The sequence below is a fragment of the Magnolia sinica genome, chromosome 2 (genome assembly GCF_029962835.1).
Source record: "Magnolia sinica isolate HGM2019 chromosome 2, MsV1, whole genome shotgun sequence".
Taxonomy (NCBI): Eukaryota; Viridiplantae; Streptophyta; class Magnoliopsida; order Magnoliales; family Magnoliaceae; genus Magnolia; species Magnolia sinica.
In genome coordinates this window covers 45,437,872-45,459,607 of record NC_080574.1, presented here as the reverse complement: position 1 = coordinate 45,459,607, position 21,736 = coordinate 45,437,872, and the positions used below count along the sequence as shown (strand labels likewise).

The 21,736-nt window shown below is 38.3% G+C and overlaps 1 protein-coding gene and 1 long non-coding RNA gene across 3 annotated transcripts; both read right to left on the bottom strand.

Annotated features, from left to right (window-relative positions):
• Positions 1 to 1,441: 1,441 nt before the first annotated feature.
• On the bottom strand, positions 1,442 to 13,824 carry LOC131228620 (uncharacterized). 2 transcript variants are annotated; one of them, XR_009163028.1, is made up of 4 exons: positions 13,633 to 13,824; positions 13,432 to 13,476; positions 11,667 to 11,755; positions 1,442 to 1,807 (listed from the first exon to the last, which is right to left on the bottom strand). It is a non-coding gene; the product is annotated as an uncharacterized LOC131228620 (long non-coding RNA). The 2 variants fall into 2 exon arrangements; XR_009163030.1 differs by having other exon boundaries at positions 1,442 to 1,797; positions 11,671 to 11,755.
• A 485-nt stretch (positions 13,825 to 14,309) lies between these two features.
• LOC131228614 (uncharacterized) lies at positions 14,310 to 15,560 on the bottom strand. Its single transcript, XM_058224393.1, has 5 exons — positions 15,222 to 15,560; positions 15,016 to 15,120; positions 14,867 to 14,938; positions 14,531 to 14,785; positions 14,310 to 14,439 (listed from the first exon to the last, which is right to left on the bottom strand). Exons 1-5 carry the CDS (start codon positions 15,243 to 15,245, stop codon positions 14,395 to 14,397), a joined length of 501 nt encoding a protein of 166 aa, XP_058080376.1. The 5' UTR covers positions 15,246 to 15,560; the 3' UTR covers positions 14,310 to 14,394.
• Positions 15,561 to 21,736: the final 6,176 nt, after the last annotated feature.

The window sequence follows — 21,736 nt, the reverse complement described above, 5'->3', positions numbered from 1 at the left end:
AGCGAAACACGTGTTAAGAAGAATGTGGTTCAACGTAGTACTCAGACGCCACATGAAACAACGGATTTCAAATCAAATTCAAACGGGTGATATTGTAAATTTAAATAATAAAACAATGTTGTACCATCTGGACCACTCATCCAAACATGCCCTAAGTGGCAAGAGTGTATGTGTACATACTTACATATATAAATATATACACAAAGTCATATAATTACTAATTATTCACACTAAACAGATAGATCACACATATCAATGGTTACAACTTACACAAAGTACTAGATGCATGTATGCATAGATGCATAGATGAATGCAAGTGTACACATACACATGTACCTGAAGGTTTATAAAACCCCTGGTCATTACAGAGAAGGAGAAGGGTGTTGATCTTTGTTTTGATGACCATGGAAGTATTATCTTACTCTACGATCGATCCGTGCATAACCACCAGTCCATCAATCAATGTTATTAGGCCATCCATCAATTGATATTTTGACTTAATCGAAACTTTTTCTAAACGGATTATCAATCCATCCATGGATCCATTAAGGAATCCTATGATTGATTTCTATTGGTGTGACAGCACATGTTAATTCATTATTAGAGCAAATAATCCATCAGTGGATTCCTCAAGAAGCGCTCCTTCATTTGCATAACTCAACTCTTCTACTTCGTCCTCAAGAGGCGCTGATTCATCTGCAAAGGTCCATTTCTCTTATTCGTTTTTTGGATGACTAAAAAGCATCTGATTCCATAAGTTAACTTCCCCCTCTAAAGGTGTGTTGCCTAAAGAATATCCTAAATTTCGATAATCATTTTCAAGAGTTTGAGGAGCTATTTTGGTTTAAGCATTGAGCATATTCACACTACAAGAAAAATGGGCACAGGCTACGGCCAAAAACCGTAGCAAAAGGTCTTTTGCTTCCGATATGGTCCGTAGCACGTCCACCGTGATTGGTTGGGTAGCTAAAGGTAACGCTACAGATTATATCCGTAGCAATAGATACCAATAGCTACGGACAAAAGCCGTAGCGATGCTACACCTACAAATTAAATCCGTAGCAGTAGGTGTCAATAGCTACGGATAAAGGTCGTAGCTATAGTTTCTGTAGCGTACAATACCTACGGCTACAGATTAGATCCGTAGCAGATGATATCACTAGCTACGGAAAAAAGCAGTAGCTATAATTTTTGTAGCGAAGTGCACCTACTACTACGAATAATATCAGTAGCTAAAAGTGGAATGAAATCCGTAGCAATAATCTATAGTTAGCAATAGCTACGGTTTTCAGAACAATAGCTACGGCCAAAATTCGTAGCTATTTTTTAAAAAAATTGTAATATGGTGCCTGTTTCCATTGCAAGAACCTGTTGTGATTGATAACTCATCAAAGCTTAATGTTGATAGAAGTAGTACATAAAATGCAATCAGGAAAAAAAAAATGATGCATTTATTACAAATGGCAATCAAATTATACAATGCATCCTCCATTCACATTTCTAAATAAACAATACTTCACTTTGCTCAACCTATCATAAGAATTACAACTAAGGCGTGCCCTCATGTGCAAGAAACAAATACACTCCAACACAGTAAACACCCTCCATATAATGCAATAATGCTCACGTTTTTACAGAATTTTCTTCCTTTAGACGGTCAATTTCAGCAAATGCAAAAGATAGAGATTCTTCTTTCCCTGAAACTGCAGATGTAACTTCTGTGAACTTTGACACAAGATCACTTTCAAGTTCTAGAACCCTTCCCTTGAGAAAATGAATTTCATCCTCCAGTGACTTCTTTCAAGTTCTGGAACCCTTCCCTTGAGAAAATAGCATTTATAGACACAATTAAACAAGCATGCCTTTGTACACATCTCGAAAGGAAGAAAGATTTCAAGAAAAAAAAAAACACACACACACTTATATAGGAAGATATCACATATGTGACACATTAGGTTTATCAGATCTGAACTTTCCATTTGATTTTGAATATCAGATAATTTTACTTTTCAATTAATCCACAGCTTATAAGGTAAAATGATGGTTTTTTTTTTTTTTTTTGCTAACCATTGATATATATATATATATATATATATATATATATATATATATATATATATATATATATATATATATATATATATATATATTAATCCACAGCTTACAAGGTAAAATGATGGTTTTTTTTTTTTTTTGCTAACCATTGATATATATACATATATATGTGTGTGTGTGTGTGTGTGTGTGTGTGTGTGTGTGTGTGTGTGTGTATATATATATATATATATATTGTCGCCAACCTAAGGATTCAAATGGACTAAGTTTTACATATGAAATCCTGAGTATTGTATATTAAAATATGGAGAGGTCAGATATCACATATATGCCACATTAAGCACAATCACCCATGTGTGTATGTATATGATACTCAGGTGGATATGGCGAAACTGCATGTTAATGAGGTTTGGTTTAGGAGTGAAGTGGAGGAAGTGAATGCAAGTTTATAGGATATGCTTTTTTCTTTGTGCTCATAAATGGGTCTCTAAAAGTCTTTTTAATGATTTTGAGGGGTTTGCCGTTGTCATCTTTCTTGTACATTATTGTAGTAGATACTCTTAGGCAACTAATTATCAAACCTAACTAAGAGGACGCTTCAGGTGGAAATTTGGGATTTGGGCTACAACTTCTCTAAACTTACGTAACTTATGGAAGAGTAGTTAATGATTAAACAAAAACTAAAGCATTCCTAACTGACGGTGAATTAACCATGCACTCCTCTTTTTTTAACTTTGATCTTTCATAGATGCCTTAAAGCACTTTTTGTGATTTGCTTTACAGTAGATTGGTATTGAAGGAGAGTGTCTTGGTTTTTAGCTCCTTTGTTATAAGACTGTCAACAAGAATTATTATAAAAATAGGCCTGCAATCATAGATGGTTTCCAAATCTTCAATTTAAGTAGGCATTATTGAACTATCATGATTTTTTGTTGCTATTATTGATGTCCCTGATGTCTTGATTCTTGAGTCTTCATGTATATACTTCGTAGTATTAGGTTATATTAAGCTTTCTTTCTTTTGTTATTAAAGCTCAAGATTTACTTGTGAAATATTAGACATATTGATAAACTAGGGATATTTTTTAAAATAATGCATGTATGTTATTATTTTTGTGTGCATGTATTTATGTTTCTCGAATCATAATTTCATAATCAAAATCAAAATCAGAATTAGTAAAAAAAAAAAAAAAATGAAATTACAATCCTTCTAAAAAATGTGTTCAAACCCAGGATGGACTTTTAAACTCAAAACTCCAACTTAAACATACTAAAATATGTGACTTACTATAAAAAGTAAACTTACTATTTACAGATGATATCCATTCCTACTAGACTTCATGATTTTCTACCAAAAGTAGTAACAGCCCATCAACACAGTAAAGTGGTTTGGATGACAACTGTGCAGTTGGACATAGAATTAATGTCTAACAGAGCATTCTGGTTTTCTGATTTTCTATTTTCACATTAGTGCTGATGTCACATATGTTCCTAACGCTGATATATGGTTTCTATCAGTAAAACAGAGTGGGGAATGCCAACGCTACACTATAACTAACAAAATTGGAACATACTTGTAGAAACATTGCATGGTAAGAGAGAAAGACATGAGTAAGAAAAAGAGGAGAGAAAAAAAATGCATACATGTATGCATGCATGCATACATACATACATAGATCAGGTTATGAGTTTAGGTTTAGGTTATAGGTTATAGGTTTAGGAATTCGGGTTCGGGTTTAGGTTTAGGTTAAGGTTAAGGTTATAGGTTTAGGTTTAGGGATTTGAGAATAGGTTATAGGTTATAGGTTTAGGTTTAGGTTTAGGTTATAGGTTACAGGTTTAGGTTATAGGGTTAGGTTTAGGGATTTGAGAATAGGTTTAGGTTTAGGTTTAGGTTTAGGTTATAGGTTATAGGTTATAGGTTTAGTTTATAGGTTATAGGTTTAGTTTATAGGTTATAGGTTTAGGTTTAGGTTTAGGTTATAGGTTATAGGTTTAGTTTATAGGTTATAGGTTTAGGTTTAGGTTATAGGTTTAGGTGTAGGTTATAGGTTATAGGTTATAGGTTTGGGTGGGTTTAGGTTTAGGTTATAAGTTTAGATTGAGGTTATAGGTTATAGGTTTAGGAATTCGGGTTCGAGTTCGGGTTCGGGTTCAGGTTTAGGTTTAGGTTAAGGTTAAGGTTATAGGTTTAGTTTAGGGATTTGAGAATAGGTTATAAGTTATAGGTTATAGGATTAGGTTTAGGTTTGGGTTTAGGTTTAGGTTATAGGTTATAGGTTTAGGTTTAGGTTTAGGGATTTGAGAATAGGTTTAGGTTTAGGTTTAGGTTATAGGTTATAGGTTTAGGTTAAGGTTATAGGTTTAGGTTTAGGTGTAGGTTATAGGTAGGTTATAGGTTATAGGTTATAGGTTTAGGTTTAGGTTTAGGTTTAGGTTATAGGTTATAAGTTTAGATTGAGGTTATAGGTTATAAGTTTAGGAATTCGGGTTCGGGTTCAGGTTCGGGTTTAGGTTTAGGTTTATGTTAAGGTTAAGGTTATAGGTTTAGGTTTAGGGATTTGAGAATAGGCAATAAGTTATAGGTTATAGGAGTAGGTTTAGGTTTAGGTTATAGGTTTAGGTTTAGGTTTAGGGATTTGAGAATAGGTTTAGGTTTAGGTTTAGGTTTAGGTTTAGGTGTATGTTATAGGTGGGTTATAGGTTATAGGTTTGGGTTTAGGTTTAGGTTTAGGTTTAGGTTTAGATTGAGGTTATAGGTTATAGGTTACAGGTTTAGGTTTAAGGATTTGAGAATAGGTTTAGGTTTAGGTTTAGGTTTAGGTTATAGGTTATAGGTTTAGTTTATAGGTTTATGTCACGCCCCAAACTCGGAAAACGGGCTCACAAAATTCCCGATCGCCGAATCCGGTGCCGACAGCCTCCGTAGTACCCCATTTTCGGATTCCGGCATTCTCATGCCAGGTTCCGATCCTGGGATCCTACAAGGAGGGTTTTTAGTATAAATTTTTTTTTGTAATAGAGCATAACCACAAGCATAACCAAGTCACAAAACAGCATCACCACATATCCACTAAATCAAAACTTTAAGTACAATGCAGAAAGGGAAATACAAGGTGATCAAAAGCTCCAAAATAAACTGACGTGCACTCCTGCCTCAGCGCTGTTGCTGTCCAACACTACCTGCACGCAACAGTCGTGCATAAAAAGCTTAGAGGGTGGTGCAAGTGTGTGTGCAAGGCCAGCGCCAAGTGTACAATATCAGAGTAATGCGGAAATATGCGATAAGTCCATGAATGCTATCGGCCATACCAAGGCCATGCGATGCGAGGCCTATGTAGCCAAATGTCATATGCGAGATGCGAAGCAAGCAAGTCAGTCCTCATCAAGTACACATATCAGTACAGTTCCTCTCTAGGTATCACCGGGGTCTAATACACCTCACACTGACTGCCTCCTCCCTAGCTGCACAGTCAAATGAGCGGAATAGACCTCACTATCTGCTTGACCAGTAGTCTATCAATACCTACCCGACTCGTCGATAGCGGATCCATTTACGAGCTAGTTATACTCAGCCTAGCTTATAGCGCCCTCACTCGGGCGGATAAGGCCACACCCCCTTCCAACCGACCACGAAACAGTGGGAGACGCGGCCCACCGGTATTCGGCACTCGGCGCTCGTGTATCCACTCGGTCAGACGTTGGAGCATCTCCCGGTACCAAAAGGTTCGGACTTTCACCCAAGGACATCCTAAGTGCCCACAGCTCTAGAATTAACATTTCCGGGATCCGATACGGCCATCCACGATGTGTCCGTGGAGCCACGGCCCGATGTCGCTAGGGCGTGCGTGATCAAGTCACACATATGCAAGATGCATGAGTCACACCGTACAATCATGCAACAGCAATCTCATGCGTACCACGCAATCATGCGGGGCACTCCGTCTCATAAGGAGTCCCAGAAATGTTTTAACCAACGGCTTATATTATGATCAAGCATTCCTCATATCAAGCATACATATGATGCATATGGGCATGTATCATGGAGCTATACTAAGCATGTTATAAAGTGGTGAACTACCAACAAATGTGGGCCTACTAATGGGCCCTAGGGAGAGTTATAATGCGGACATTTAACCAACATTATTCTTACAACGTGGACGTCAAACCAACATTTCTCCCAAGGCATAACCTGTCATCAAACATTATTACACACACTATGGAGGAATCCCTCATTGCAATGGACCCTAAGGACATCCTGTTGGGCCTCGACCCATGGGCCTTATATTCATCAAATGGGCCGCATCATATGGGCCTTTTATAAATCAAGTGGGCCACATCGGAGGGGCCTTATGTACATTGCAAATGGGCCATATCCCACGGGCCTTTGAATGCATCACAATGGGCCTTGTAACATGGGCCTCAAATACATTGAATGGGCCCCATCACATGGGCCTTACATGTATACCAAGGTGGGCCACACCAAAGTACAAGTGGTGAGGATGATTTCCACCATTAAAATCCCTAAGGCCCACCAACAAATATATATTATATAATATAATATATAATATATACAATATAACATATATAATATAATATATATATATAAATATATATATCTATATATATATATATATATATGTATATATATATATACATATATATATATATATAGATAATAATATATATATTTATATACACACACCACACGCACGCACGCACACAGCACGCACGCACACTCACGCGCGCACACACGCGCACAGGGGGGCACCGTCCAGGGAGGACGGTGCGGACGAACACATACAACAAGGTAGGCCACCGTCTGTCCGGACGGTGGCTACAACACATACATCACTTTGTGGGTCCCATGTGGGGCCCACCATAACGCTTGCTTTCCATCCAACCGTTGAGGAGGTCACGCAGACTGGTTTAAGTGGAAGAACAAATTTCATATTGATCCTAAACTTCGTGGGCCCAAAATTGGTTTCAATGGTAGAGAGTTCAACCCCACGTTACCTTTGGTGTGGGCCAACCGAGTCTTGGATGGACTGAATTTTGGAGGGGACCCACCTCAAGGGGTGGTCCACCTCATGGACGGCGTGGATACAAAATATACATCATGGTGGGGCCCACATGAGGGGCCGTGGGTCCCTGCACGGACGTCCGCTACACGCGGCGTCTGCGTCTCTGGCGCTGTCAGCGGCAGCAGCGAAAGCTGCTGCCTATATATTTTTTTTTTGAAAGAAACCTCCATTTTCAAGGTTTTGCATACGTGGGGCCCGCATCAGGGAGATCCGAGCTCGCCATCGATCCCCATGGCTCAAGACAAGAAGGATGAGCCCAATATTCAATATATTTTGGTGAATAAAAACAGTAGTTGGATTTTTAACGGTAACCACCACTGTTTCTCATGCTATGGCCCACCAGTTACTCGGATCTGCTTCATTTTTCGGCTCAACGCCTAAAATGAACTCAAGAATGAAATGGACGGCATGGATTGTCTTCATACATCAATGTGGGGTCCACACAAGTGGACCACCTCAATGGGGTGTGAACCAAGCTGATATTTGTGCTTTCATTTCAGTCCAGGGACGTCCCTGGACAGGGACGGCCTGTGCACACGGCATGCACAAGGTGGGCCTTGCTCCTGTGGGCCACCAAATGGATGAATGGTAAGGGTAAAACATATATTAAGGTGGGGCCCATCCAAGTGGGTCACATGGCCACCCCATCACGCACAAGGATAAATAAATAAATAAATAAAAGAGAATGAGAGAGAGAGAGATAGAGAGAGAAACGGGACACGCATGATGGAGGGCTCCGCCACTATGAGCCCTCCCTTACAAGCAATCATACATCGAGTGGGTCCCATTGCATGTGGGCCCACCAAATCAAGGATCAACGGTGGAGATCCCTTCTCCACCAAAATGAAAGGTCTAGATGACCCTTTTCAAGCTAGAAAATAAACATCATGATGGGGTTCATAGAGAATGGCCCCATCACGGAATGATCATGAAGATCAAGGTGGGCCATCGACCACATCTTAAGGTCCCAAGTGAGATCCATACCATTGATCGGTAGGCCTCACTTGGTCCATCATCAAAACATGAAAACCTATCCTATAAGGCACCCACTGGTCGATCTTCTCGGTCGGAATGCCGGCCTCCTTGAGCTTCACTTAAACGGTGGAAGATGGGGAATGAAAGGCTAGGATGGAGGGTTTGGGATGGGAAAGTGGACCACACACATGCACTCTCTCACATGGAGAAGCTTGGACGTGAGAGCTCTCTTAGGTTGCTTGGAATTGAGTTGAGAAATGAGAAAGAGAGAGGGAGAGATGGGATGTAAAGAGAGAGAGTGATGGATGTGAGTGATGGGTGAGGTGATGTGTACTTGACTAGCATGGGTGTGTAAGAGAGAGGGTGAGAAAGGGTTGACTTTGGAGAGAGAAAGCATGGGTTGCTTGTACTTGACATGAGGTGATGGATGGGATTGATTGATGGGATTGATTTGACACATTGTAGAGATTCTCTTGGGATTGCAAACGCGCGGCGTTTTCTTCGAAATAAACGCCGGCTCACATCTTCCTGCCAGGGTATCGGATCGGTACAAGAGACGCGGCGTTAGAATCGCAACGACGGTGCGGTCGCAAGGGTACAAGTCTTGATTTAAGCCGACGCAAATCTACAGCATACGACTTAGGGTCGATCGCAACGTCAATTATACGTCACGGGATGTCGAAATTCGACAGGAAGGATCGCGGGACTCGATGGAACAGAACGGACTAGGATACGGGTCTTACAGTTTAGCTTTAGGTTAAGGTTATAGGTTATAAGTTTAGGTGTAGATTATAGGTAGGTTATAGGTTATAAGTTATAGGTTTGGGTTTAGGTTTAGGTTATAGTTTTAGGTTTAGTTTATAGGTTATAGGTTATAGGTTTAGGAATTCGGGTTCAGGTTCGGGTTCGGGTTCAGGTTTAGGTTAAGGTTATAGGTTTAGGTTTAGGGATTTGAAAATAGGTTATAAGTTATAGGATATAGGTTAGGTTTTAGGTTATAGGTTTAGGTTTAGGTTTAGGGATTTGAGAATGGATTTAGGTTTAGGTTTAGTTTATAGGTTATAGGTTTAGGTTTAAGTGTAAGCTATAGGTGGGTTATAGGTAATAGGTTATAGGTTTGGGTTTAGTTTTAGCTTTAGGTTTAGGTTATAGGTTATAGGTTTAGATTGAGGTTATAGGTTATAGGTTTAGGAATTCAGCTTCGGGTTTAGGTTTAGGTTAAGGTTAAGGTTATAGGTTTAGGTTTAGGGATTTGAGAATAGGTTATAAGATTAGGTTTAGGTTTGGGTTTAGGTTATAAGTTATAAGTTTAGGTTATAGGTTTAGGTTATAAGTTTAGGTGTAGGTTTAGATTGAGGTTATAGGTTATAGGTTTAGTAATTCGGGTTCGAGTTCGGGTTCGGGTTCGGGTTCGGGCCTGTAGTGATGTTTATTTATCATTTAACCTATTCATAAGATGACATAGACAGTGATGAAGGGAAAAAATAAATATCAGCGGTTCCCACCTTCCAGGGACCCCCGCTCAACATCCGAATAGCTCTGAGCACATCCAGATCTGCTTCATCAATTTTGAGATAATACATAAACACGGGCCTGTCCAAATGGTCAGGTCACCCATATTGCTATCCATAGAAAATGGACAACTTCATCATGGTCATAACAGCGGTTCCCACCTTCCAGGGACCCCCGCTCAACATCCGGATAGCTCCGACGCACATCCGGATCTGCTTCATTAATTTCGAGATAATTCATAAACACGGGCCTATCCAAATGGCCAGGCCACCCATATTGCTGTCCATAGGAAATGGACAGCTTCATCATAATCATAACAGTGGTTCCCACCTTCCAAGGACCCCCGCTCAACATCCGGATAGCTCCGATGCACATCCAAATCTGCTTTATTAATTTTGAGATAATATATAAACATGGGCCTGTCCAAATGGCCAGGCCACCCATATTGTTGTCCATAGGAAATGGACAGCTTCATCATGGTTATAACAGTAATTTCCACCTGTAAGGGATGGAGGAGAAACTGATACGAGAAGTTTATATGATGTGGGGTCGTGATCCAGATCAAACGGTTGGACTTGATTGTTTTCTGATGTGAGAATTACTCAGTCTGACTCTCAAAATCCTCAAAAAGACAATCATGATACCTCATATCTGATATTTTGGCAATGGATCTATGCTCCCTATAACACCCTTCTGAATCATATAGCCCCAGAAATCAGGTCCTAAAACACCCTTCCAAATTCAAAAGTATGGTACCTAAGTTTTCATATGTGACAAAGCCAATTCCTCAATGTTACTTGGATACTGGTTCCTAAAACACATTGAATATCAAATATCAATGTCTTTGATACTAAAGATACAAACATATAGACACAAGTTTTATAGAAAAGATACAAACAAGAGAGCCAGTATAAAACTACAGGGAATCAAATGCTCTAATTGCCCATAGTCATACCAATAGAGCATGTTTGCAATTAACCGTGCACCTCATGGTGGAGAATTTTCATCCAATCCACTCATCCATTAGATGTGTCACCATATTTTCACCTGGATCTTAAAAATCAATCTAACCCAAAACTTGAGTGGGCCACACCATAAGAACTCTAAATTCTAAATCTTAAAAATTAGTCCAATCTAAGACTTGGGTGGGCCACACCATATGAAACAATGTAAAATCATGCTCAAAAACTCTAAATTCAGTTCATCCTGGTCTGGTGCATTAGATAATTGAATAAGACGCCATATAAACACTAATACAGTGGACCCCACATGCAACTTACATTATTGTAATAGTGGGACTTCCATCTCAACTATCCCCCCATATTGTAGACAACCTACGTTTTAAATAGGCCTGAATTTTTAGGTCCTACTGGTGGATCTCATGTACATGACGTATTCTATGCACGTCAGCAAATAGTCACACCCGCAAATAAGGGTAAAAGCACTTAGAATGGTATAAACATCTCCTAAAGAATTTGAGAATTTTGTAATGTGGTTTTATAAAGAAAAGGTTGCATAGAATGGCTGTAATATTCTTGACCATTCAATCAATGCCCCACATGGTTAACCTATAAGATGCTCCAAGAAAATGTGCATATGAACTGCTTCCATGACATGTGCTTAGAAGCCAGCAACCAAAAAGCCTAATTATAAAGTGCTAGACATTTTACGGGCCTATTTGGATGCACACCAAATTCATGAATTGCATGAATTTGGCAAATTTTTAACTGTCAAATCCTTGGATTTGGCAATTAATGTGTTTGGGTTGGTGTTACTTGATAAATTCACTAATTGCCAATTAGAAAAAGGACATAAATCATGCAATTAGCAATTAAAAAAAATCTAAAATTCCCCTATTCACGAAGTTAGGTATCTTGAGAATGTTTCCCCCCATTTGACAAAAGGTCCATTTTGTAACCATTAGTCCAATTGCTATAACCATGTGATCCAAATGATATTTGAGATAACTAGAAAAAACAAATCAAGCCCCAGATGATGAATGGTCCAATCAATGAATCATATAGTATGAAGGAAAGAAGACTCACCAATTTAGCTAGCAAGGAGAGAAAGTGTGAGTGCTTGGAATGTCGCCCTTTCTTTGAATAATGGATGCATATTTCACAATGCAATCTGAGAATGAGAAAGTTTTTTAGTTTCTCCGACAATGCATATGGGCACAGATTTACATATAAAGATTTTAAAGATTGTAAAACAGAGTAAATGATTATATTAACTTCCAATTATCGATTAAGAAGAAAAATGTAAATGATGATGGGAAAGAAATCTCGATATATTAAATTATTGAAGGACAATGAGACATACCAAGACTATAGGTGCCCAGAGTGAGATAACTGCACTAATGTTGTACCTAGCTGCATTGACAAAACAAAAAATTATACGAATGAAATGACAAAAAGCCAAGATATCATGGACCAAGAGGAAGATAAGTACCCTCAAGAAAAAACTCATGTCAAGCATATTTAATGCGACGAACTTTCATTATGTCTTTGGTTGGCTTCACCAAAGGTTTTATCTGCACTAGCAGGACAGATTAATAAACAACACCAATAAAACAAAATTTTACTTGGATGTAAAAGTTGAATGTCAATTTGCAACATAGAAGCAACAAGCAGAAAATTGTGTATCTGAAAATATAAATAAAGAGCTAAAATTTGAGTACATTTGAGTGAAAAAATAACCAAGATCTACTGATGACACTACCCGTAGAAAGTCAATACCCCTTGGATAACTAAATCCTCTATTAATGCAATTAGCATTTCTAAAGGAAATTTAAAAATAAATAAATAAAATTTAAATCTGCCTTCTAAATTGTACTTACCGATAGTTGGAATTTAAATCTGCCTTCAATACTCACAGCTGTATACTGAACAAAAGTCATCAAATGTTGCATCACTGCTTCAACCTCCTCTTTCGACTGCCTCTGAGGAACAAGTTCACATCCCAGTCTGGAAAATCAATAAAGGAATGGCAAAACAAAAACATGTGAAGACACGAATGAAATACAGCAGACTGTAAAAGCTAAAGCAGATAAAAATCACTCCAATTACGTGTCAAAATAGCGTTCTAAGTGGTGCCATTGAGGATCTTTACAACGGTTTCCAAAGCGAACCACTTCTCTCGAAAATACTTTCAACTCTTCCCTGTAGAATTGCATGATAAATCAAAAGGAACATCTCCCCTTTAAGAAGTATGTAAAATCTAGTCATATGGCAAGCATAACCATGTGGAATAAGATCTTCCATAATTCAATGGAAAAGATATTATTAAAACAGAGTTTTACTAAGCCCACTCGCAACTCTACATGTGACCAGATCTGCTGAATTGGAAAGCGTGTAGGACATCCAAGCCACGCATCAGATGGGTAACACCATGTAGATGACCTGGAGAAATATTCAGGATGGTCAATTAGGCAGAGGGAATGTGCATGTGAAATGTGAAACATTGAAGAAATCTTTTTGAATTGCCCATTGTGTCCATACATGTTTGCCCCACCTACTAAGTCAATTGCCCTGATTTTTTTACCAAATCATCAACACAGAAGAGCCTATCTGATACATGGATCACATGTCCTACATACATGCATCTAGAGGAGAGTTTGAACTTGGGAAAGCCCTATCAAAAAAAAATAGTTAATCATGCACTATTCACCTCTTGTCAGCAGCAACAATCCTTAGTAGTTCATCCATATCTTTGGAAATTAAAAATTGAACACCTTCAGAAGGAATAAAAGGTACCATTTACCATGAACTAAAACCATACATTATCCATACCTTGATTGGACTCACTACAAGGGTAATCTTTCAATGACGGCCCACTGCTTCTGATAATCACTACAGGGGTAACAAAATTACAAATAGTAAGACTCATGAGATGACATATGTATAAATAGTGACAAGACTAGCTGGTAATGACAGGAGGCTAAGACATCAAATTATTTATGAAGAACAGGAAAAAGCACAGATAAAATAAATAGTTAAAAACTTTACCATTTCAATATTGAACCTTGTAGTGGCAACATTGATCTGTGGGGCTAAAAATACATCAGCCTGCATATAAAAATCTCAAGTTCGTTGGGCCTTTGAGGTCCTCAACTGATAGTAGAAGAAGCCAGAAAACTATTGAAATTAACCATCAAGCATTTTAAAAATCCCTCTCAAAAAATGAAGGAAAAGTACACAACTCACCTTGATGCCCATTCTCCCTCCTCCTTACCCGGGCTTGGGACTGGCAATGCAAGGAGTTGCATTGGCGGAGTTAAAAAGGGGCTTAGGCTCCATTTGGTTTGTGATGACCAAATGGAGTCTAATATGTTTAAATATAGAGTATAAAATTCATTCAAAGTTACAAAAACCAAACCAAACAACATATAGAGTAACCAGAAAAAACATGTATACCATCAATATGTTGAACTATAAAGTGTCAAATTAGTTCAAAATTAAGGAAAAAACAAGTGAAACATCATCTAAAGTAACTAAAAAAAGCATCCACACCAAGTTCAATTATAGAGAGTACTAAATTTGTTCAAATCATTGAAATCTCAAAGATTCCTTCCCCAATTGCACAAGTGATCCCGGACCGGCCTCTCCAAGTGTAGATGTGAGCCTATCTTCTTTCCACAAATGAGTGTTAGGATGTATAATCTTAGTCAGGATAATAACAAAAACTCCCTCCTCCAATGGTTCGCAATGGACAACTGCATTTGGATTAACTTCGTGTACTTGACCACAAGCAACTACATCACGATTTTCCTAACCAAGCAAGTCGCATCTCTTACCGATATATATAACATCCAGCTACATGTACACATATAAAATGGCATTAGTATTGTTATCATTTATAAAATAATTGTAAGTTCAATACAGTAGTAAATTTACACTTGCATACCGACGATGCCTGAGCAGATCTAGCAATTGTTGGTGATAAGAGGTTTTGAGTAGATTGTGCATGTTGCTGCATCTCCATCCAAGCCTCCATCTTGGCCAGTAATTTCTTTATATCAAATATCTCCTGCACTAGGCTATCTCTTTCTTTTATCAAATTCTCTACCTTTGAACGGGCAGGGGCTGACATCTTCAATCCTGTCTTGGTTATTGAGCAACTTAGACTCCACATTCGCCCTCTACTGTCAGAACCAACCAACTGTAAAACATTGCAAATCAAGTTATTAGAAAATTCATAATTACCATGAATCTCACTGTAATTTTTTAATTTTATTATTACCTGTGTAAGGGCATCGTCAACGCCGGTAATCTTAGAAGAAGGATTGCTAGAATAAAGCTCATCTAATTTTTCCTGTGACAAAATACAAACGAATGTAAAACAATTCAAAGTTATACATCACATCTACCGGTAGAAGGGGATGTACTTACAACAGGGTGAGGATACTGGACAACTCCGTCCTTGCTTGTATGGGCTCTTAAGTAAACATCACATCTACCTATCTCGGCATCAGAGATAAGATTTCTCTCCTTCGCCTTTGGCACATTACATATGAATGGAGTTAGATGAGTGATAATTCAAAAGTAAATTCAATATTAAACTATAATACATATATTTATAAATAAATAATACATACCATCTGATGGCGAATAACAGCCATGTTGTTCCTCCCAAGACAAGCAGGTCCTTTTAGCTTGGACCGATTGACTTTATTCCTTTCGCTTGCTCTCTAGAATTCCTCAATGCTATGTTGATTCACGAAGACTAACCAATCCTCCATAGGGATACCTGGGGGGGCAGGACTATCTCTCACAACTGCAAGATTCTTATCTTTAATATATTTTGCAGTCAACCTTTGCTTGTAATTCCACCATGTTTCCTTGATGCGTTTTGTTACGTATATAAGACTCGCATCCCAACTTTGACCCTCAAACTCATAAGCCTGTGACAATGACTCTATGATCATTTGAATGTGTACATGAGGCACCTGGCGAAAGTCCTGGTATATGATCGAGATATGAGTACGGGTGAGATGCCAATATGTGATTCAAATTGCTTTTGTTCAGGACAATCCTCATTCGGTTGCCCGAATTTATTCGTCTTTAGGACTTTTTCCCTATCAGGTTGCTCATGTAAAAAAGCAACCCTAGTAAGACCTGTCTTTCTAGACGAAGAAGAAGAAGCTGACACAACAACATAAAAAGAATAACAGTTATATATACACATCATTGATTACCGCCAATATATAAGAAAATTGAAATTTACATATCTAATTAAGGAGAACTGTCATATTACCGTTGGTCTTGCTCGCATCTGTAGTCTCGATCAAGTGCACGCCCAATGCCTCTGGTTGTGAATCCATGTGCTTGTTTAAATTAAAATAAAATAAAATAAAATAAAAATACTAGTGATTAATATAATAATTTGGATAACAGATAAAGTACAAACAATTCACTACATTATCCATACCTTGATTGGATTTCCTCCAATAAATATCATTTTGTTCCATGCTTAGAAAATATAAATAATTCAAGAGATTCTCCTTGGTCGCTTTCTTTTCTTTTTTTCTCGACTACAACACTGATGTCTTCAGGTTCATTGAATATCAACTCATCAACAATTACTAATGAGGTGAGATTAGGTCCTGCATCGGCATCAGTTACATCCTTAAATCGTTCTGATAGATGGCATGTCTCTTCTTTGATAAAAATCTTTTTTGAAACCTCCAATACCACATGCCATTTAGGATTTTTTTGGATCTCTAGAGTAGAAAACTTACGTGGCATGCTCCGCAAGAATGAATGGCTCGTCACCCAATTTGTCTAAACTATAAAGACTAGACAAATTTACTAATCTCAGATTCGCTTCGACATCGAAAGAAACAGCATGATGAGTCACCTTCACTCAATCATACTTAAATAAGATGGGCTTATACCCTGTTCTATACTCCAATTGGATAATTCTACGAAGGACTCCGTAGTAAGGTTGATTTTCATCCACTGTATTCATATCCTTAGCATTAGATCGGAAGGTGGTCATACCCTCCGTTATAACCCCACTGTTTTGGTTCATTTTATTCTTCTCATAGTCCTTAGTGACAAAGAGAAAACCATTAATACAATACTTATTGTATTGAGTACAAAAAGCTAGAGTTCCTCTCACTATATCTTTAAATTCTTTATCGTCAGATTCACTAAACTCTGGTTGCCTCTTCAACCAAGGTATGAATACATCCTCGTTAGGCACCCTGTTGGTCCTCCTGTAACATCGCTGCAAGAAATCTTTGTGCTTCCTGCACGTTATTTGATACCATTGTTATATTGAAATTGTATAAAGTAAAGAAGATATATACAAATGAGCTAATTGTGCATACCCTTCTCACACATCATAGCTGGGATGACTCTTCAGTACCCATGTACGAGCCTACTCGTATTCGATACCTGCTAGGATAACACTTTGACCCGAACCTATTAGACCAACATCGTCATTATTGTTATCGTCATCAATGACATCTTGCAACTTTTATAGTCCTAAAATGACTCCATCAAACCGTTTTTCCAATTTTTGCAAGAGGCTTGTTTTTTATTTTCCTCTGTATTGGTTGCAATATATAATTATCTCCTCTTGGATATATTGTTTTGCAATGCAACCCTCAGGTCGCGTCCTGTTACAGACATAGGCCTTGAATGTCTTCATGAACCTGATAAAGATAATGATACATTACAAATACATATAACTATAGATGTTAAGCTAGATTATTCTTACTAAACTTATAGCGTACCTTTCGAATAGATACATCCATCGATAGTATACAGGACCACATATGCGAGCCTCGAAAGCCAAGTGGATAGACAGATGCACATCACGACAAATATAGATGGAGGGCATATAATCTCAAGCTAACATAACGTCCTAGCCATACCCCTCTTAAGAGTAAGGAGCATTTGAACGTCTACTATTGTCGAGCACAAGGCATTAAAGAAGGTGCAAAAGCTTGTAATTATAGGACGAATGACCTTCCTATCCCTGAATGCATGCTGGATGAGAACTGGGAGCAAATGTCGCATCAACACATGGTAAGAATGAGACTTCATTCCCTTTAAATCCATGCAATCTCCCTTTATGATGGTCTTCCAAATCGCAATAAAATCGATTGGAACACGCAGGTCATGCAAAGTCTGGATGAAAAGCTTTTTCTCTTCTTTTCTTAAACAAAAAGGACATTGTTTCTGAATCATCTTGCCATTGCTCTTTTTTAACCATAGACGCTTCTTAATTCCCAACCGTTTTAGGTCCCTACGTGCATTAGCATTATCCTTGGTCTTGCCAGGTGTGTTCAACAACAAGGCGATAAGGATTTCACATATATTTTTCTCGACATGCATAACATCAAGGTTGTGACGCACTGGAATATCTTTTCAATACTCCAGAACAAATAATATAGACCATTTGAAGAACCACGGTGATTCAACATCACCCGTTAGCTCTTGTCGGCCTCCATCAATACCCCTCATATTCCTCTTCTCAGTCTTCCCCCATTGCATATTCAGGTTCGCAGTCTGTCTTTTGACCTCAATCCCGTCCAGACGAATGGATTGACGTCGTATCCCCACCTTCTTATTGAATGTGTCATCACTTGTGTCCTTCCTTGCCTGGTCTAACATTGGCAACCATATTCTGTGACCCATATAAACATGTTTCTTTCCATATTGGAGTCGCAGAGGAATCTGTGTTAGGACCACATACAGGACAACCATACTTACCCTTGGTCCTACAACCAGAAACATTACCATATACTGAAAAGTCATGGATTGTCCAGAGCAAAATGGCACGCATCTTGAATTTAGTTTTTATGATATGTGCCAAGCGTCGTGACCCCTTTATACGATAAGTCTTGCAATTCATCAATCAATGGTTGTAAATGAACATCAATATCATTTCTTGGTTGTTGTGATCCGTCAATGAGCAAAGTCAATATATTAAACTGAGGTTTCATGCAAAGCTTTGGTGGAAGGTTGTACATCACACACATAACGGGCCATGAACTATAAGTTGTAGTCAAAGCACCGAATGGGTTAAACCCATCTGTAGCCAGGCCCAATCAAACATTGCGAGGCTCAGCTGAAAAATCCATATACTTCTCATCGAGATTCTTCCATGCAATAGAATCAACCGGATGCTCCATCTTTTCTGGTTGTAATTTTCTAGTTGAGTGCCAGGACATTTCTTTTGTTAACCATGACACACTGAACATTCTTTGTAGCCTTGGTGTTAATGAAAAATACCTTAACACCTTGACAGGTACTTGAGATTATTTTTTCTCAACATTCATTTCTATCTTGAACCTAGGAGCTTTACAAGTTAGACAACTGGTTTTCATCTTGTTGTCTTTTCAGTACAAGATACAATCATTTGGACAAGCATGGATCTTCACATAATCAAGACCCAACTTTGTAATGATCTTCTTCGCTTGGTAGGTATTAGTAGGGGCCTTATTACCAGAAGGTAACACCTTCTTTAATAGTTGAAGAAGCTCTGTAAAGTTTTTTTCGCTTCATCCATGCTTCACCTTTAATTTGAAAAGTTATACAATAAAAGTCAGCATAGTGAAATCTTGGGCCCCTGGGTATAGCCCAGTCATTGCGTCTCATAGATTTTCTTCAAACTCATCAGTTTCATTTTCCCCAAAGACGCCTTCGACTACATGGGTCACATTTGGCTCATCTTGTACAACTTCATCTAGGTTATTACCACCGAGTTCTTGAACAATTACGTTGTGAACCTCATTTAAGTTCAGGGCATTATGGTACTGTTGGGAACTTGATGCATATTCAGTACACTTAGTTGATACATGCTCACCATGCATGTCCCAAACCCTATAACTTGAGTCAAATCCATTTTTCATTAGATGTATTTCCAAATCATCATAAGAAACCGGTAATCGTAAACATCTGCAAGTGGCGCATGGACAAAGAATGGTTTCTCTACCAGGAAGGTGTTCTCGTGCAAACTTCAAAAAGCTTCTGATTCCAGAAATAAAATGAGGGTTCGGAAAACTTAATGTCATCCACTCCCTATCTATTATAGCCGGATCCTGATTAACCATGGGGTTCATTTTGAACCTACACCTTACAAAAAAAAATTATTATTATTATTTTTCACCCATTCACGGATCTAATTCTAAACACATGCATCTATGACTATCATTGGAGCTTAGTCTTTGAATAGCTTTAACTTTTCATGGGCATATCACGAGGGACCTAGATTGCCTACTGACGGTGCTGTGTGGGTCACCGCATGATGTATGTGTTTCATCCATGCCATTCATCCATTTTTCTACATCATGTTAGGGCATGAGACCAAAAAAAGGAAGATCCAAATCTTATGTGGATTACATACGACGAAACAATGATTATTGAACGCCCATTCATTTTTGGCCTCATGACCCGCGATGATATGGAAAAATGAATGAACAATCAAGCTCAGGACCCACATCATGGAAAGTCTAGATTAATAGACTATTTGTATTATGAACAATATAAACCATCAATTTCCTTAGCCATTGATTGGATAGTTAAGATCATCTAGTCAAAAGTGGTTTTTTTTAGAGAGAGAGAGGGGCAATCAAGGATGGACACATTTGATGGATTGCCCATATTGAGGGTTGGGACCAACCTGGATTTAAGTACAAGGCATGTTCCATCAGTATGGGGCAAGTGTTTGCCATTAATGAGATTTTTGAGAGGAATCCCACTATTATTGAGAACTAAGGAATTTGGTTGCGGTACCAGAGCAGAACTGGTTACCACAATATGTATAAGGAATACCGAGACACGACTCTTAATGGTGCTATTGACCAGATGTATGACGAGATGGCTTCTTGCCATAGGGTAAGGTCTCCTTGCATTTAGATAATCAAGACAGCTACCATACCTGACTCGCTTTGCAAGAGAGAATACTAAGCAATTTCATGATTTCAAAATCAAGTTCCCGTTGGTGTTCAAGAAGGTTAGGCCACCAACTAGGAAGCTTAAGACAACATTCAAGGCATCAAGGCCTAATTTGTTCATGTAATTCTAATCAATGATATCTATGACTTTGTGTTGCCAAATCAGATTCGTTGAAACTATTAGAAAGTTGAGATGCTTCCAAGTTATTTGGGATTTTGGTCTCGATGGCATAAGCTTTTCTTTATTGGTTTTTATATTTTAGAAATTTTAAGTGTGGTTTAAGACATGATGGTGAAGGATATTAACTTGTTTTTTATTTCTTAACAAAAAAAAAAATGTACAAGGCATGTTCATGTACATGTAGTGCCAGACCTGGCACCAAGCTCATATGTTGGACATACATGCCATTTTGACACATGTGGGGCAGTTCACCTGTTCAATAGTGGAGATTTAAAGGAGTATTTAATAAATAAATAAAAACTTTTGAAAGACTTGAAGGAGATAATTGCAGAATGATCTACAGCAATCCAGAACTAAACATACAGAAGTTTATTGAGGCAACAAGAAATGCATGAAGATGAAGTGAACTACAGCTTCAGATCTAGAACTCATCAAGAAGATGAGAAACTAAGGCTATATTTGGCTCAAGGCATGAAGAAAATATTATGCAATCTTTGGAATTTATAATCTTAATAGAATTACCAAAAATCATGAGAGATGCATGTTTGGATGCAAAAGAAACCCCTTTCCAATAAAGATAAAAGAGCCTCATTTTGCCATTTATGTTCAGCATTGTGACTCAATAAAAAAAACCACGATTTGAGGGGGTGGAAATTACCATTGGATAACTATCAGACAGCACACCTTTCAAAGATCTAGGCCATTCACCAGGTAGGGTACACTGGGAGCATGCCATGAACTAAAATTAATGTTGGTTGGTCCACAGATCAAGCAGGCCACTTGTGTGAGAAAAATGGGCGGTAGAACATGTGTGGCTCACTTGATGAGTGTACACCATCTTGATTCTTGGTACAAGTTCACAATGTGTACTACACATCAGATAATCCAGATCCCCGATATATGTGCCATCTGACGTGGGAACCAGGCCCCACCTGGGAGTTGTCATGCCGAACTCCACGTTCTATTATGAGCTGAAATTCCAAAATCACCGGAAAAAAAAAAAAAAAAAAACCTCTCCTGA